The sequence below is a fragment of the Gigantopelta aegis genome, chromosome 14 (assembly GCF_016097555.1).
Source record: "Gigantopelta aegis isolate Gae_Host chromosome 14, Gae_host_genome, whole genome shotgun sequence".
Taxonomy (NCBI): Eukaryota; Metazoa; Mollusca; class Gastropoda; order Neomphalida; family Peltospiridae; genus Gigantopelta; species Gigantopelta aegis.
The window spans coordinates 12,269,385-12,288,219 of NC_054712.1; the positions used below are offsets into that span (position 1 = coordinate 12,269,385).

Sequence of the window (18,835 nt, forward strand, 5' to 3'; positions counted from 1 at the left end):
AAGAGCACCCTCTTGAAATAGTTCTAATCAAGTAATCACACTTCTCATTAAATGTATTAAAATATATTTGGGATTCATTAATGCTTACTAGCAAAAATCATCAAAACACACACCGTAAGTGGATGAATTGGAGGAAACTTGGAGTGTTTTCTCTTTTGAGAATACTTAACCTGACCGTAAACAATGGCATATACCCCATGGGATAGTAGTGTTGTCCCGAACATCGCATCAGCCAATGTGATGGCTAAAATCTTCCAATAAGTCCTCTGCCTCCTGTTCCAGTCACGCGCCTAAAGCTTCCTTCTTTCCTCTGAGTGCATTGAATGGAGGATTGGAAGTGGGGAGACTGGGTGGGTATAAACACTTGAGGCCAGGTTAAGTATTTTTAAGAGAGAAAACACTCCAAAGTTTTCTTTCTGCATTTCTTTTCTACTTAACCTGACCTCAAACAATGGTAGCATTCAGCAGCAGCAGGATGCCATCATCTTCTCCCCACAGACCTGACAAAGTGGAAGATTAAGCCATGGGAAGCCCACTCCACTAAGGAGGCTCGGAACGGACCATACAAGTGATATTAGTAACAACAAATATTATGGATACATCCTCCAGAAACAATGAACGAAGCAGTGCTCCAAGTTTGAGGTCAGGTTAAGTAGAAAAGAAATTAATGTATGTTTATTGTAATTCAACACATTTGTAATAGATATTTGGTCAACATTTTCTTTAATGACACTGCTTTTGGGATATTGTGACTATACACAAAGGATGGATAAACCTGCTACATCATTAACTAGTGGGTTTGGATGGGAAATAACTTAAAAAGTTTGACACACTTCACTTCATCACCAAATAAATTGACAGAATTTTCAATGTTTGCCACACGTAAAATTAAGGCAAACTGAAAAGCACCTCCTGAAATGGTTCTAATCAAGTAATCACACTCCTCATAAAATATATTTGTGATTTGTTACTGCTTACTAAAAATAATTCTGTATAATGACAAAGAATTCATATAAAAATTTTTAAAGTTTATTAAATAGTTTCCAACATTAAAACTTCTACAACTTTCACAAAATACATCATTTAACAGCAGTGCAGCTATCTTGGTTTATTAAATTAACACTGTTGGAAAATACTGATATCATTTGATGTATTGTAATTTTTAACTGAGTAGCCAACTTTTATTTTTATCAGCCAAACAATGCAATAAATATACTATAGGTATGATTTCAGTTTTCTTGAGTTTCAAATACAAATTAGTTATAAAAAATCACAGCCGCTCTCCTAAAACTTTGCACCTACGCGCAGGGCTTGAACTTAAGAATCAGTCACCCACTGCATTTAAAAAAACAAATATTGCCGAGGGATAAACTGCCCACCAACAGCAACTGTTTTTAAAACGGGGACTTTTGCAGCAAATAAACATGACTAAAAGGTTTTGTTGCATGAAGATACATTTCAAAAGTACAAATGTTAAATACTGGTAGATAATGTACGCAAGATATATTCATTTCTTTTGTTGAGTTTTACCGATGGCAGTAATTCTTATCCAGTGGTACAAAAGTGCAGTGAGTGATGCTCCTGACATACAACAAGTTATATCTCAATGATAGCAACTGCCGTCTGTGCCGTCGTTAAGTTTGAGATCTGGTGTGTGGAGTAGAGTTTGAGCGATAACTGCCTTTCCTGACAGACACAGAATTTGGTAACCGACTGTGCAGTTGACTTTCAAGACATATTTACCTTTCTGATGACGTGTTTCTTGATTGTACCCGTAGCTGGGTCCTGGACGGTAAGACTAGATAGATGTGAGCTCAGTTTGGTTGTTGTCACGGTCATTCCTGCAATAGTCGACACCACACTGCGGCCTTTCTGACCAGTCTGGTCTGACGAGAGGCCACTGTTCTCCAGCGCTTGTTGCAAGATGTCAGACGGAACAGATCCAGCTAGGTCAGCCTGAAATAACAAGATTTATTATACACGTTAGTGTGAAATAAGATATTTACCATACATCCTGGAGTGAAGTAATACATTTATTATAAATGTCAGCATTTAATAACAAGATTTATTATAGATGTCAGTGTAAAATAAGAGATTTATCATACACATTGGCATGAAGTAACAGATTTATTATACATGTCACTGGTATTAAATAACAAGATTTACTATACATGTAAGTGTGAAATAAAAAAGATTTATTTATTGTACATGTCATACTGAACTAATAATATTTATGATTTTGTTTATGATACACATTAACATGAAATAACACATTTATTAACACAAGATTTACTACATGTTATACGGAACTAATAATATTTGTGATTTTTTTTATGATACATATTGACATGAAATAACACATTTATTACACACATTAGCCTGATATAACCAACTTCCTTATGCATGTGGTTCAACATTACCGTAGCATCTTGTTTAATCAGTAACCAGTTAACGTGGTGACATCAGTATCAGTGCTATTAAGAGATTGTTTCAGAAGTTTGTTTGTTTTGTTTAACGACACCATTAGAGCACATTGATTTATTAATCATCGGCTATTGGGTGTGAAACATCAAGTTCTTTTATATGCACCATCCCACAGAAAGGATAACACACACCACAGCCTTTAATATACCAGTCATGGTGCACTGGCTGGAATGATAAATAGCCCAATGGGCCCAACGATGGGGATCGATCCCAAACCGACCGAGCATCAAGCGAGTGCGTTACCACTGGGCTACATCCCTCCCCCAGATTGTTTCAGGTGATGGTATTTACCTGCTCCTGGTGCGATGGCTGATGCGCCGATGACTCTTGACCCGGTAGATCTCCCGAAGGTACTTGTTCCGACAACTCCAACAACTGCTGAATTACATTGTCATTCACATTCGATGGATCGTCCCCATTCACTCGTTGCATTTCTATCTGAGAGGGTAAGGTCTAAAAAAAACATGTATATATGTCAACCCCTGCAATTAATAAAACGTCCACAGCAAAAAACATGTATATATGTCAACCCCTGCAATTACGAAAATGTCCAAAGCAAAAAACAAGCAGTGGAATTTTTTTTAACATAGTTCAGAGCAAAAAACAAAGTGATGTGGAGAATTAAAATTTTCATGGCAATCTCAACGGTATTGCCGATTGCCGTGGGAAATTGCAGGGGTTGTATGTATACAGTAATGTTCCTGGGAATCAAGTGCATTGAGCATTGCTCGTTTCAATTATCTGATCAATTAACTGGAAATATATAAATGTTTAAAAAAGGCAAAAAACTTTAAACACCCCAAAACTAACTATTTAAAAGTTTTAATTCAGAAAAATATTATGTTCACCTTCAACGTGTTTGGAAAAAAGTAGCAAAGATTGTAACTATTAATAAATTATTGATAGTTTGTTTAAACTGATAAGCCATTAAAAAAATCCAATTTATAATACTATAAATTTCTAATTACTGTTGATACTATCACATGACAAGCACAACAGTGTACATTTTAAATCTTTCATGTTTTATTAACAACCTTCAACTGCTGCCATTTAGAATGATTGTATTCCACAGTGTCACCCTTTCAATGATCTAAATTGTGTGGAGAAAATTCCAAAATACCACAATATTCAGCTACTGGTGTGTTAAGCAATGCCAAATCTATCGAGTACAGAATTACATTATAAAATGAATGTTTTAAATATTATGATCACAGATCACAGATATAAAAAAAAAGTGGGTTACGAAAGAAAATCTGGAAAGTTTAATATTGGCGGTTAGGTTCTGAGATAAGACCAAGGGTTAGAGTTGCACAACTGTCCGAAATGGCAATCCCCATTCAGAATGAAGGAAGGAAGGAAATGTGTTATTTAACGATGCACTGAACACATTTTATTTACGGTTATATGACGTCAGACATATGGTTACGGACCACACAGATATGGAGGGAGGAAACCCGCTGCCGCCACGCAATGGACTACTCTTTCCGATTTAGCAGCAAGGGATCTTTTATATGCACCATCCCATAGACAGGATAGCACATATCACAGCCTTTGATGTACCTGGCTGGAGTGAAAAATAGCCCAATGGGCCCACTGACGGGGATCGATCCCAAACCGACTGCGCATTAAACCAATATAAATTTTGGACAGAGAACATGGAAAGGTTTTGAAAAACAGAAGAAAAAAAAACCTGGAAGAAAACTTTCATCACAGTGAGAAACAATTTAAGAAGTTTTCACAATTTCCATGAAATATTCTACAAATATTCTTCTGCATTTTAAAAATAATCCCTCCCCTCTCACTTCCACACACACACCTGTACCCCAGCAAGTATACTATGTAAGTATATTATATGATACTTACCGTTGTTTCCGAATGTGCTCGGCTGATATGTGCATTGAGACTGCCCAGCTTGCGGAACACGCAACTACAATCTTCACACTCAAATGCTGGGGTGTCCGAATCTTTTGTCACTGTATGAACACGCTAAAAAAAGATAAAAGTTTCAAGAAAAAAAATTCATATCACCTTTATATATATACATTTCTAGACCTCAAGTTTCAATTATAATTATTGGTGTTCATTGTACAAATCTTAAATTAACTTATTTTTTTTTATCTGCGAAAAACATAATTGTAGCTGAAACAAGTTCAAAATAAATTTTTGGTCAAGATGTTGAGCCTACTCGGTGGTAGGCAAAAATCCTGTGTTTTCGTGACAATGTTATTTTTGACGACAGATAGTGATTATAACCATCCAACTGTCCTCTAGCTCTCAAATGGCAGGGTACCTGTGCTAATTGTAACTTTTAATAAACAATGATATAGTGCACTGGCTGGAACGAGAAATAGCCCAATGGGGCCACTGACGCGGATCGATCCCAGATCGACTACACATCAAATGAACGCTTTACCACTGAGCTATGTCCCACTCCCCTATGGAGAATGGTGCCAAACATCAGTCATATAATATAGGTAATCGAACTGAAACCCTAATGTTTGCTGGCTGACTCGAACCTGTATGTGAGCCCGGAGATTTCCTTTCTGTGCGAACGTCATAGGACAGAATTCACAGATGTGTGGCTTGTCACCGGTATGTCGTGTCAGGTGGATCTGCAGCGCCCCCTTCTGGTTGAACGCCTTGTCACAGATGTGACACTTAAATGGTCGCTCACCTGCAACACAAAGGTACTAGCTAATGTTAATAAATTAAAAGTGAGTACACCACCCTTTAAGATCAAACATAGTCAAAGATTTACAAAGACTTTTACCTTCCATTTTAAAAGCCATCCGAAGACTTTTACACAGTGGTAACAGACAATGGATTGCAAAACAAATACAAGATCAGTTTGTTCCAAGTTTGAATTCCATGGCAGGGGAACCGCTAAAAATCTTTTTAAACATGCATCATGACAGCCTTTGAGGGCTATATCATGAACTTAAATCCTGTTTTATTATTAATTTAAATCTTGTTTTAAATTAAATTTAGCAAAATCTAAAGAGTCATTAGAGAATGTAAGAATTTGTTGACACTGAAAATGCCCATGACATTTTTACATGGTCTAAGTGAATTGATAAATACCTGTATGTATACGCTCATGGCGAACCAGTTGACTGGGTTTCTGGAATGATTTCGGACAATATTTACATCTGTGATGAAATGTCGAGCGATCTATGTTTCTTTTGTAAGTGCGATGAAATAAGGATTGCCTGAAATAAAAACAACGATATCTCAAGACATTTACTTTTAAGCATATATTATCGATGTTACAAATGAACAGAAAATTACAAAGTAATAGATGAAATAAAATAATGTAGTCACTTTTAAGAAGTTTGAATAACAAAAAACATTTTCATCAAATGAAAAAAAAGAAAAGAAAAAAAAAAGCTCAATGTTTTTCCCTTGCTACTAATGGAAAAATGTAGCCGGTTTCCTTTCTTAGACTATAAGTCAAAATTACCAAATGTCTGACATCCATTAACCGATGATTAATAAATCAATGTGCTTTAGTGGCGTCGTTAAACAAAACAAACTTTAGTTGTTAGCAAACTAATACAAAATTTCTCTGGTATAAAATTAACAGAATATCCCATTGCAAACCACAGATCAAGGGGAGATAATTACGGATGAACTTCATTGATTCATTCTATTTAATTTTATTTGTTTTATCCAATTAAGATTCAAGCACAGATTTGGTTATATCGACCATCTATCCAGAAGATGGAACTAATGGATGAACTTGAAAATACTACTTGATAGTATTTAGTTGGATATCCAAATCAGGGGAGATAATTTAAGTAAATCTGTTGAAAACCAGATTGATTCTTTTTGTCCCAGATTATTTTAAATAACTATTAAATTCTAAATGTTAGGTCATTGTCCTATTGAACAAATTGTGTACAAAACTTTTCTTTTACAGATTTCATAAAATTGAAATGTAAGAAAGAATTCCACAGAATTAAATGTCTTTCCTACGAGTATGAACTCCATGTTACACAGGATACTCGACTCACCTGACCTTGTAGTGCTGTTTCATACGTCTCGTAACATGACAAGTTTAGAGAACTCCATGTTACACTGTCAAGTGGAGAAAACATCTGGTACAGGATACCACTCACCTGACCTTGTAGTGCTGTTTCGTATGTTCTCATAACATGATGAGTTTAGAGAACTCCATGTTACAATGTCAAGTGGAGAAAACATCTGGTACAGGATACTCGACTCACCTGACCTTGTAGTGCTGTTTCATATGTTCTCGTAACATGACTAGTTTAGAGAACTCCATGTTACACTGCCGACACATGTGAGTTCTCTTGCTTTGCTCATCTCTGTGCTCCTGCATATGTCGATCCAACTGACTCTAAAAATAAAGAAATATGTAAATATTTATCAAAGAAATGAATTAATGAATTTGAGTTTACTTAGGTGAACGTTTACGCCTGTCAAAGTGATGGGCATCTAGAATGATTGTGTATGTAATGTTCAGTTAAACGTTTATTTTGTTTAACGACACCACTATTGGATGTCAAACATTAGGACTTCAACAGTCTAAGAAAGGAAACTTGCTACATTTTTCCATTAGTAGCAAGGGATCATTCATATAGATGCACCATCCCACAGACAGAATAGCACACATACCATGGTCTTTGATATACCAGTCATGGTGCACTGGCTGGAGCGAGATATGGCTCAATTGGCAACTGAAAGGGATCAATCTCAAACTGATCGTGCATCAAACGAGCACTTTACAACTGGGCTACATCCCGCCCAGTGTTCTTGCTGGGTGAAAATTGAAAGAGGGCAGCCGCCCATCACCACTCTCTTAAAAAAAAAAAAAAAGAAGCAAAACAAATTATAAAAAAACTGGGGAAAGCTTGGTTACCATATACCGTTGTGTGTTGGTCAGACTTTGTGGAAAGACATACTCCTTATTTTGCCTCTCAGTATTTGGTACAAAAAAGTTGATATGAAATACAAGCCAACTCATCTTTTAAATTGAACCGAAGATGTCAGTCTGACATTCACAGTCAGTTCCGGTTTTGCTGAACCAATCAGTTTTAATATTATTATTTCAATAAAGATTTCAAGATATATGAAAAACAATAAAGATGTTTGTAAAGTGATCCCCTAATGTGGGATTAACAAAATTCTGTTCATTTTACTTCCATCTTTATCGAATGAATCGATCGCTTTGATATCACCAGCTGATAAAAAAAAAAGTTTTGTTTTTGTAAAGGCAGTGTATATTTTATTTAGAACCCAAGATATATGATTTTAATGATGCACACTACCACTTCTGTTGTTTTTATACGTGGTGATATCCCCCAAAAATTAAAAGTTTATAATATTTTATAAAAAAAACTGCTAAATAAACAGCATGACAGAAAGCCAAAAATCATCATTTACATCCAATTCAATCTGCAATTGAGGACAAAATATCAAACAATAGTTAGTGGAAACAAAAGACAGAATGACCGTTCTGGTCACGTGACAAATTTGGCACCAAATAAGTGGTTTTTCAGTCGGAGATTGCCGAATCCATAAAATTTTAAATGTCATTGCTCAAATAAAATATAACTTTTATTGTGTGTATCAAACATACAAATGGATACAGGTATGGGACAAAAATAGAGGCTGTTAAAAATACTGTTAAAATACGTTATGGTAACTGTCGTAAGCTACTGAAGTTTTTCGTCAGTTGCTTTTTTCTTCACACAACGTGGCTTGTTTCCTTTGATGTCCTGTGTGCAGACTGATCAAAAAAAAATTGTGTGTGGAAAAAAGTATGCATCTGGAAAGAGTGGAGATAGGTGCGGGAAAATAAAGAGGGGTGCACAAAAATAAAGGAGGGCATCAGAACAGCAAAATGCAAAAGCTTAAATGGAGCAGCTAGAACACTGCTGCCCCTGTGTATCAAAGTGATCATGCATGCGCACGTGTTCAGAGGCTTGAATATATATATGTGTGTGTGTGTGTGTGTGTGTGTGTGTGTGTGTGTGTATGTGTATGTGTATATATATATATATATTTGTTCTTTTCTTTCTTTTTTTTTAAATATAAATTTTTTATTCTAGTCCATCATTTACATAACAAACAACTCATGTTGAGGATAAAACATGAATATACCTGTATTCCGAATTCGTCGCCACACTCTGGGCACATGACGTTCTCCTCCTTCTCGTGCATCATGATGTGAGCCTTGAGGCTGGCGACGCGCGAGAATGTCTTGCCGCACTCGGGGCAGGTGGGCGTGCTGTTCTCGCCCACGTGCGTGGCCATGTGCAGGTGCAGGTTCTCCTCCACGTTGAACGACATCGGACACTGCACGCACCGATGAGGCTTGTCGTCATCGTGAAGCTTCACATGCCGCTGCAACTGCTTCCACTTCGGGAAGATTTTCTCACAAAAGTCACATGGGAAAGGACCCTGAAAATTGAAACAAAGTTACATTGACTTATATATAATAACCTTTTGTATAACAAGCTTAGTATATTGTGAAAAATTCTCAAGTGTGTATTGGCGTATATTGTACTTTTTGTGCAATGTGTGAATGTATGTGTGGCACTATAATACTTCTACATTGTGAAAAGTTACATTGACTGAATATTTTGTTGACCTTCCTACATAGGACCGAACTTATGAAAGAAAGGGAAATGGTTTATTAACAATGCACTCAACACATTTTATGTACGGTTTTATGGCGTCAGACAGATATTGATGGAGGAAACCCACTGTCGCCACTTCATGGACTACTCTTTTCGATTAGCAGCAAGGGATCTTTTATATGCACCATCCCATAGACAGGATAGCACATACCACAGCCTTTGATGTGCCAGTCGTGATGCACTGGCTGGAGTGAGAAATAGCCCAATGGGCCCACTGACAGGGATCAATCCCAAACTGACCATGCATCACGCAAGCACATTATCACTGGGCTACGTCTCGCCCCCCGAACTTATGAAGCCTGTAGACACCATGGCAAATGCATATACATTGATTGCCATCACATATTTCAAAGCCTGCTTTAATATGCTTCTCGTGAAGCAATGGCTAAATAAAAGAAAATGAAAAACAGACCCACAGCATTTGCAAAAATAATCCACCTGATTTTTTTGCATCTAACAAATAAAAAAATCCATAGTTCCTCTGTTTTTATTATTTGCTAATGATGTGGTACAATATTATATTAGCAATGCGGCAAAATGTACCGTACGTCTTAAAGGCATATTGTCACAGACCACTGACCTATTTAATGGTCTAACAAAGTATTACCTGAATAAAAATAATTTGATTTGATGTACTTTATTCGACCATCTTCATAACCACCATACTCCATTTATTAATGATATTTGTTAAAAATAATTGAATTATGCCAATGGTCCATAATCCAAAAACTAAAATTGCCGAGAGGGTTGACATGGATTTCACTCCATCATGGTTCAGTTAAGGTGATGCAATAGCTAGATTTGGTTTCCAATAATTAATGTAATTTTTATTTATTATCCATTTTTAGACAAATAAGGTCCTTAAATCCGTGACAGTATGCCTTTATAAAAACAAATTAAAAAAAAAAAAAAAAAGATAATAAAAATAAACCAATTAACCTATATTCCTGTAATTAATCTACATAGCTTTGCAAGTACCTTTCCAACTGGTGGGTTCACTGGTGGCGGTGCGGCGGCTGGCATGGGCGACTGTGTAAAGAAGATGGTCTCGGCTCCAGTTCCTTGCTCCTGATCAACACAGCTCTGTGCAATCTGTGCGATGACAGGTTGTTCGAGAATGATGTGCTCCACCCCACCCTGCTGTATCGCCTGGTACACCTCGATCGTCTGGCTCGAGTCCAGCACCTGATTCGAGTCGAGGATGGCATGTTCGATGAACGCCATCGTCGCGCCATCTGAGAGGCCATCGGCAGACAGCTGGACCGGGGTGACATGTGCAATGTACTGCGTGTAATCTGAAAATGTAAACAGAAAACTAAAGCAGACTTTGGAAAAGAGGGGAGGGGAGCAAAAAGGGACACTGTCCCAGCAGTTCTGTTGCTATTCAATTAATATACCTGGCCCCTCCATTTCTGAATTTCATGCAGGGAATTTGAAAAGGGCAGTGGAGATAAAATGGAAATAAAACAGCAATTCTCGCCAAGATTAAAAATGTCATCTGCTAATGGAGATTGAAATTAAATTTTCTTGATTACTTATTCCACTAAACTATATATTTGATTATTCTTGTCCTAGTTTTCAAACTGTTTTGTATATATAACCTCCCTAAAAAGTTATGGTACATCTGCCTTCTACATCATGTATTTCAGTTCAATGTTACATATTTTATTATGAAGTGACTTTGTATGATTAATTACTGAATTATCTAACTGTAGTTCAACCCATTCTGTCTTAGAAATGTTAACGCTGAAGTGTGTCACGTGATGCGAATCAATCATGTGTCAAAATGTTCAGTATCGGTTATGTCCTTCTCGTGCTGCAATCACAGCTGCATAACTACAACGCATGGATTAACAAGATTCTGAATGATGCGTCAGGGGATGTTCTGCCATTCATCCCATAATGCCAAGTACAGTTCCTGTAGTATTTATGGCAGAGGGTTCCTTTGGCAAACTCTGCAATCCAGGACATCCCAGAGATGTTTAATTGGGGATAAATCTGGTGAACTTGCTGGCCATGGCAAGACACGAACATTGTTTTGCTGTCGAAAGTCTTGGCAGACATGTGCAATGTGTGGCCTGGCATTGTCGTGCTGAAAGATATCACCAGCGACTTGGAACAACGTGATTCTGCAGTATATCATGCCGGTAGTGTTAACACTCCATTAACTCGCATCCAGGCAGTACGACCATCATGGTAAATCCCTGCCCACACCACAACACTACCACCACCTAAATGATCGTGTTCCAGAACACAATTGGTGGAGTCACGTTCATTAGATTCTGGGACATCCATCTGCTCTAAACAACATGAAGCGAGATTCATCGGAAAAGAGAACAACTGGATGTATTGATCTAGGTGTGGGGTGGTCACTCTCGGTCAGTCTGACCTTGGTCTATCACGAGCACTTCCTGTGTTGTTGTAACGCATCCACAGTCTGCTTATAGTGGCTCTGCAAACCCCCATATGTCGGGCAACATCAACCTGCTTCACACCTGCTTAAAGGCGCCCAAATGTTATGGTGTGTTCTTTTGCAAGTTTTGGCATTGTAACGTCAATGTTTGTTACAAAAGTCAGAGGCAATAACTGATGCTGTCCTTTACACCCATATGTAACAATGTCACAGCATGCAAACTGTGACATTTATCTGCACGTGACACGTGTAATTTGTCAGTTTTACGTAACATTGGACCGAGGGCTGCATTTTGACATCAAGGTCAAACTTTGGTAGTGCTTTTATTGCAGGGTATGCATATTGTTTAATGTCATAATGAAATTATATGTTAATATTTGTCATACATATTTCTAAGTAGTTTGTGGTGTAAAAGAACTTTTTTGTGGAGAATAAAATTATAATTTCAAACTCCATGAGTGGATGACAGTCTCATGATGGGCGTCATTTTAGGCTAGGTACGGTATAGCTTTGTTATGCCTTACTAATTACTTTACCAACAATCAAGACAACTAAACTGAAATGGCTGGTTAATTTCCACGTTTTCAGTTAGCATCAAGAGATCTTTTATATATACATATATATGCACTATCATGCAGAAAGAAAAGGATAGTACATACCATAACCTTTGTTACACCAATTGTGGAGCACTGATCGATACGAAAAATAGCCCAACAGGCCTACCAACAGGGATTGATCCCAGATGTACTGGGCTGATGTCCCACCCTAGTTCTAACAGTTACTAAGTATTTAATGTATCACTGGTCTGTTCAGCTGGGATGTAACTGACTTCAGAACTATCTATTCAAATTGGTGTCCAGTGGATTTTACTGCTGTTATTTCGACTTCCTTCAACCACAATATCTTTTTCTTTTAAAAAAAAATTCAAATTTCCTTTCAAAACTTTTGGACAAATACATTTAGTTTCACAATTAATGCATTATTGTATTACATGTCATGTACTATTCTTCAGAGTGCAAATCATCTAGCCCTCTGTTCCAGTTAGTGATTTTTTTGTCTGGGCTAGTAAAATTATCAACTGTATTATTACTATATTACATAGCAGTGTGCGATTTTGAGGAGTCCGGGAGCCTGAGTATCGCAAATATCATATATAGGACTGTCTAGCTTGGCTAGCAGACAAGCCTGCATGGCTCATAAAAGTTATTTGTACAAATTACATTAAATTCTTCAAAATGACACAATCAACATATATCTCAAAATCTTGGGAAAACAGTCTTGAACAGCGATCTTTTCAATGGTTTCATGCAAAACATTTAATTTAGTGTATCTTCTATTCCACTGGAGGCACACGGCAGGGCTCGTTGTGTTGGTGGCAGATGTTAAAGGTTTGTAAACAGGGAGTCTTTATAATACTTAAATAATTAATTTTTTAAATCAAAATCACACACTGCATAGCCCTCAGAGAAGCTTTGGCTAGTGCCTTTCTCACACATTTGCCGAGCCCTTCATTCTTCTATTTTATATTGGCTGCTAGTATTAAATATTATATTTGCAGGGTTTAAACTGAACACCAAATAATTATTAGCAATTTGGTCAGTAGCCAAATTCATGTTTTAATTAGTCAAATAGACAGACAAGTCATTGATGTACAAAACAATGCATGATTTACGAAGTTGCTTTTTGGCAACTTAATAATTAAATAGATTTGCCAGTCTACTTATAATCAGCATTTGGTGTTTTAGCAACTTCACTAGAAACAAAACTGCCGACAAGATTTTTTCTTGTCGTTTGCTCATGCTCATATTATATTTTATTGATTAGTTTATCCTACTAAACTCTTTTTGATTATTCTTTTGCTGAAGTGTTCCTACTGGCTGGATCATATCTATTTTTTGTGTACATGATTTTAAAAAATGTAATTGAGACATCCAAATTTAAAACTCCATAAGCAGAGGACAATCTTAAAATGGGTGGGCACCATAGAACAATATTTCTTATTTCCAAACACTTTTCCATTCTTTTATTGTTTTAACAATGACATCTAGCTAAAAAAAAAAAAAAAACCCACTACCATTTCAATTTACATTAATTGTATTAACAGGATTGGGGTAAAGATTGGGTGTCATTTAAAAAGACTGCCAAGTGCTATGATGACAGCTATGGTCAAATAATGGGTACTTTTTACAACAGATTAAAGTTCATGACATCACTGGGAATATTTTTGGTGTATGACTAGACATGAACAGGTAAAAGTAGGCTAAAAGTCATCTACTGAACGTAACGCTGGCTTCAAATGGTTTTAGTACGATACAAATATCCAACACAAATGACTACATCATTAGGCTCAACGAAAGAAGTGGCCAATTTGATTTCAATTTTGATGGATTCGAATTTATTTCACTCTGCAACACACTAACCGACATTTTCATACAATTCACAACGGACTTTCTTGCAAAGTGCCCCAAATCATAAAAGTATTCCTACTCCAAACAGAACCTGTGCATCTAGTTCTTTTGGAGTAGGAATATCTTGATTGAACGAGATTACTGCGCCCTGTTTTACCATGTTGACTGAGCGCAGCTCTCATGAAATGAGCACGCTATATCTAGGTCAAACCCAACAATTCCACTATATTTTGCAACATGTTGATTAATTATTATCTTTAGACATGTTTTACTCTTACCACCAATATTTTCCACTTGTATGTGGGTTACGGGTTCAGATTCAAGGGACATATTTTTACAAAAATTTAACCAATATGGCGGTTATCCGTGCTCTTGTTTCAAAACGAGGCTTTATGACGCGTCTGCCCGGATGACGAGGGCAATGTCATACTGTCAAAAATGCGGTTTTAATCAGCTTGTTTTTCATAATTAATTAACTTAGAAATAACGTGTTAGGAAGAATAGTTCATTTATTTTTGTTTATACATTGGGGGGTTTTCTTAGATCTTCAAAGTAATTTATTTAAATAGGTGTAATATAAATTGTGTAAATCAAAATATTGTATTTTGAGACCACCCCGAATGAGTAACAGCGCGAGTTAACCTGCAATGCATGACCGTATTTCTACAATTTCAAAATTAAAATATAATATTGTTTTACCGGTACTGAACTTTACATGGTTACTATGCTATAGCAATATAATATTTGAAGGCGGTTGCTGGGGTGCAGAGCTGTACACCGGGGAAGAGAATGATGGGGGTGGGGGGGGGGGGGGAGTGAGTCACAAGCTCTTTATGACCTGTTTGGTCCTACCTTTACAGGGTTTGTGAAATACCCGACAAAAAGTGACAACAATTCAAACTTAATTAGGGCCTACTTTATTTAAATTGTTTAAAACGAAACGTATGCCATAGGCCTATAGCAGTGGTCATCGCCAATGAGCAGCCAATCGTATCTCTTAAAATTATCACACGTAATGTTGCCTTTGTTAACAGGACAGGTCTGTGTTAACAGAAATAACAAATGATGTTCTCACCAACGGGTGTGTAACTAAATGGAATAACCCCTGATGCTCAAACAGAGTTCATATTATAAAGGTCGTGTAGGCCTATGTCATGACCACAATAGGCCTAAGTTAATAACACAAAATAATAATTATTTTGTTTGAAGGCCATTAACGGTTGTTGGTAAATCATGCATAGGCCCTACATGTATAAATATTCCACGATTGCATTACTAGACTACTAGAGATGTAAACTTTAAAATACAATATTATTATCTCAAACTACCAAAAGTTTGACATCAGCGGTTATTCGATCCTTGGACCCTTTGAAAACGTACTTGTATATATCGCAAGCCTACATATAGCTATTTGGTAATGCTAATTTATATGAATCAAAGTTGCTATCCAGATTCAGGTATTTTCATTTAATTCTGGCAAAAAATCAGAAGAAACTTTTGATATCTTAACCCCATTTACGGCTTTAGAATTATACTGGTGCATGTTGTTGTTTGTGGGCTTTTTTTTTTTGTTCTTTTTTTCTTTTCTTTTTGTTGTTGTTGTTGTTTTGTTTTTTGTTTTTTTTGCTGCATTTCAAACCATTTTTTTGGGGGGAGGATCCTAAATCATTTATTTGATCTGAACGACACATAATTATGATGAAAGATAATTTATAATCTACATAGATAGGAAGAGCTCTGCGGTGATACAGTCAGCCTAAAACATGTACATTCAAACCACTCTCGAGCGGTCACACTAGATTATTTGCTGCACCTTAAATTAAAGGTGCAGACCCTGGTTTCACCCCGTGAATATGGACACTAAGTTTAGTTAATCTACAAAGCTGTAACACATCTGGATAAAGTTATAACAGAATCAAACAAAAGTATGTGATGTTTAAATGGGGAAATACCGTCTCGATAACCATTACTTCTCAGACGAACGTGCGTTGTTAGAATTATCAAAAATGCATATTAGAGTATAAATGTATTACAAAAACCTGGATGACCATAACCACTTCTGGTGTACGAAAATGAATATTCTAATTAATAAAATGTAACTAATTCTAATTCAAAATATCAAAAACGGCTTTAATGGTGACACATACATTGTAGTGCTTAAACACTAGGGCATGTCCCTTTAATTATCGCTGTTAAAACATCCCTTTTATATAACAGTAAACAGTTACTGTGGCCTCTTAATACAGCTATTTTAACGATTTGAGTTTCCGCTGGCCGCGTTAGACAGGTGACAGCTTAAAAGTGACCGCGTAAGGCAGGTGACGGTTGATTACAGGTGGCCGCTAGGACAGGTTTGACAGTACTCTTAAAGTAAAGATTTATTGTTCGTGTTACAGGAATATACGCGTGCACGTGCGGACACGCACACACAAACAATTATTGGTGTTGCCAGAATTTTACATCGGGCGCAACCACATTGGGGGCGGGGAGGGGGGGGGGGGGGGGCATTTTGTCTACATGTTATCATGGGCACTATTATGGGGAAACAGGCAAATGTAACAAGGTTTTTTTGGGGAGGGCATTTCTTCCACAAAATGTTAATTGTAAACTAAATAAAAAAACAACCCCGAACTCAGTCTAGAAAGGTCAGTAGTGAGTGAAACCATCACATGCCCAGCTGGCAGCCTCTACCCTTCATGAGATACCTGCTGCCACTCCTGGTGCAGGCTGCCAGATCATCATCTAAATTGAAGGCATTTGTTGGAATAAATCAAATGAAACTAACGTTTAGGTGGCGCATCTAGGAGAACGAAAAAGGGACATCTCGGAGTTAACAACTTATTCAGGGAAAGAGAACAAAACAAAGGAAATCTTCATCTATATACGTTTCACTCCTCAGCAACTCGGACGACGGAAGGCGGACGTTTCAAGAACACCATCACCACTTTCTAACCCATCCTCCTCACCCTCCCTTCCCTTTCATCAACAACTTAAAGAATCTCGGTGCCCACGACTGCTGTACGGATAACCTGGGGAGGGACGCCGTGTTAAGGTGCAATAGGGTGCGTTAGGTTATTAATGGTTCCACGACTGCTGTACGGATAACCTGGGGAGGGACGCCGTGTTAAGGTGCAATAGGGTGCGTTAGGTCGTTGATGGTTCCACGACTTCTGTATGGATAGCATGGGGGAGGGACGCCGTGTTAAGGTGTTAGGGTGTAGGCGGTTCCGGCCGATAGGATTATTGGTAGTAGCCCCCCCCCCCCCCCCCCCCCCCCCCAGCGCACCCTACCCATGGTATCCGGCCCGGGGACTTTGGGTATTCACCTGGGTGTAGTGTACGCATGATTGGACTCGAGGCGCACCCTTTTGCGAATACTTCCTCCTGGGCTTAAACCAGACTATTAATAATTATTAATTGGTAAATAATAAGTTATATTATAATATATATATATATATATATATATATATATATATATATATATATATATATATATATATATATATTATTACTGTTTAGACTCTGCCCTCTCCCCATCCCGTCCCGGAGTTGGTCACTGGCGATGTCCGAGGTCAAACACGGGATGGGCGTGCCTGAACCTTGAGTGGACAGGGGCACGTTAAAAGAGTACCCGTACCCGAAACTAACGTTTTTATCGAAGGGTAAATTTCTGTCCTTATTATTTTTGAAATTCATTACCTGTAGTGAAAAAACTGGATTGGAGAGATTTCAACTTCAACAGCTCCTCTTGCCCAATCTGTGTACACCACTTATGTAATATCATACGATACTTAATTGGGTCTCCAAAAAAGTGGGTGGGAGGCAACTCTGTGGGTGAACAGCTGCAGACTTGTGAGGGGTCACCGGCCTCGGTGGCACAGTGGTTAAGCCATCAGACTACAGGCTGGTAGGTACAGGGTTCGCAGTCCGGTACCGGCTCCATCCCAGAGCGAGTTCTTAAGGGCTCAATGGGTAGGTGTAAGGCCACTACACCCTCTTCTCTCTCACTAACCAACTAACCCACTGTCCTGGACAGACAAACCAGATAGCTGAGGTGTGTACCCAGGACAGCATGCTTGAACCGTAATTGGATATAAGCATGAAAATAAGTTGAAATGAAATGAAAATGTGAAGGGTCGCAGGATTGATTGCCATTAATAGACTGGTTTTCTTTCTCATCCCAACCAGTTTCATATGGGTGATACACACTTTGGTGGATCCATTCAACTGACTGTTTTTCTCCTTTCCAACGAGTGCACCACAATTGGTCAAAGGCCATATGTGCTTTCCTATCTGTGGGGAAGTGCATAAAAAAGATCCCTTGCTGCTAATGGAAAAATGTAACAGGGTTTTCTACGATGATTCCCCAGAATTACCAAATGTTTGACATCCAATAGGCGATGATTAATTAATCAGTGTGCTCTAGTGGCCTAAACAAACTTTATGACCGATACATCAAAGAGATTTGTTTTGTTTAACAACACCACTAGAGCACATTGATTTATTAACCACTGGCTACTGGATGTCAATATTTAGACAGTATCAGAGAGGAAACCCGCTACATTTTTACATTAGTAGCAAGGGATTTTTTTTATATGCACCATCCCACAGGTAGGATAGTATGTACCACAGCCTTTGATATACCAGTCGTGGAGCACTGGCCGACTGATACAGCAAAGGCCTTAGTATTGTATTGTCCTGTCTCAGGACCCCTTGCCGCCTTTTGACAGGAGTAGTCTTTGTTGTGGCAGTGGGTTTCAACATTTCTATCTCTCAACTTATTTTCGAAGTAATAGCTATAGACACCAATTAGCTATAGCTTAAAATGTGCTGAGGTGTTGTTAAACAAACATTCCATCTCTTTC

The 18,835-nt window shown here is 37.7% G+C and overlaps 1 protein-coding gene across 1 annotated transcript in view; it reads right to left on the reverse strand.

The window, feature by feature from the left end:
• Positions 1-14,337, reverse strand: part of LOC121389412 (zinc finger protein 236-like) — a 49,720-nt gene extending 35,383 nt beyond the window's left edge. Inside the window, exons 1-9 of the mRNA XM_041521030.1 lie at positions 14,249-14,337; positions 10,128-10,444; positions 8,611-8,910; positions 6,711-6,844; positions 5,566-5,693; positions 5,001-5,158; positions 4,348-4,470; positions 2,776-2,937; positions 1,744-1,956 (exon numbers count right to left, since the gene is read on the reverse strand). Coding sequence (XP_041376964.1) covers positions 1,744-1,956; positions 2,776-2,937; positions 4,348-4,470; positions 5,001-5,158; positions 5,566-5,693; positions 6,711-6,844; positions 8,611-8,910; positions 10,128-10,444; positions 14,249-14,300 — 1,587 coding nt within the window. The 5' untranslated portion in view covers positions 14,301-14,337. The remainder of the gene's footprint in view (positions 1-1,743; positions 1,957-2,775; positions 2,938-4,347; positions 4,471-5,000; positions 5,159-5,565; positions 5,694-6,710; positions 6,845-8,610; positions 8,911-10,127; positions 10,445-14,248) is intronic.
• Between the last annotated feature and the right edge of the window lie 4,498 nt (positions 14,338-18,835).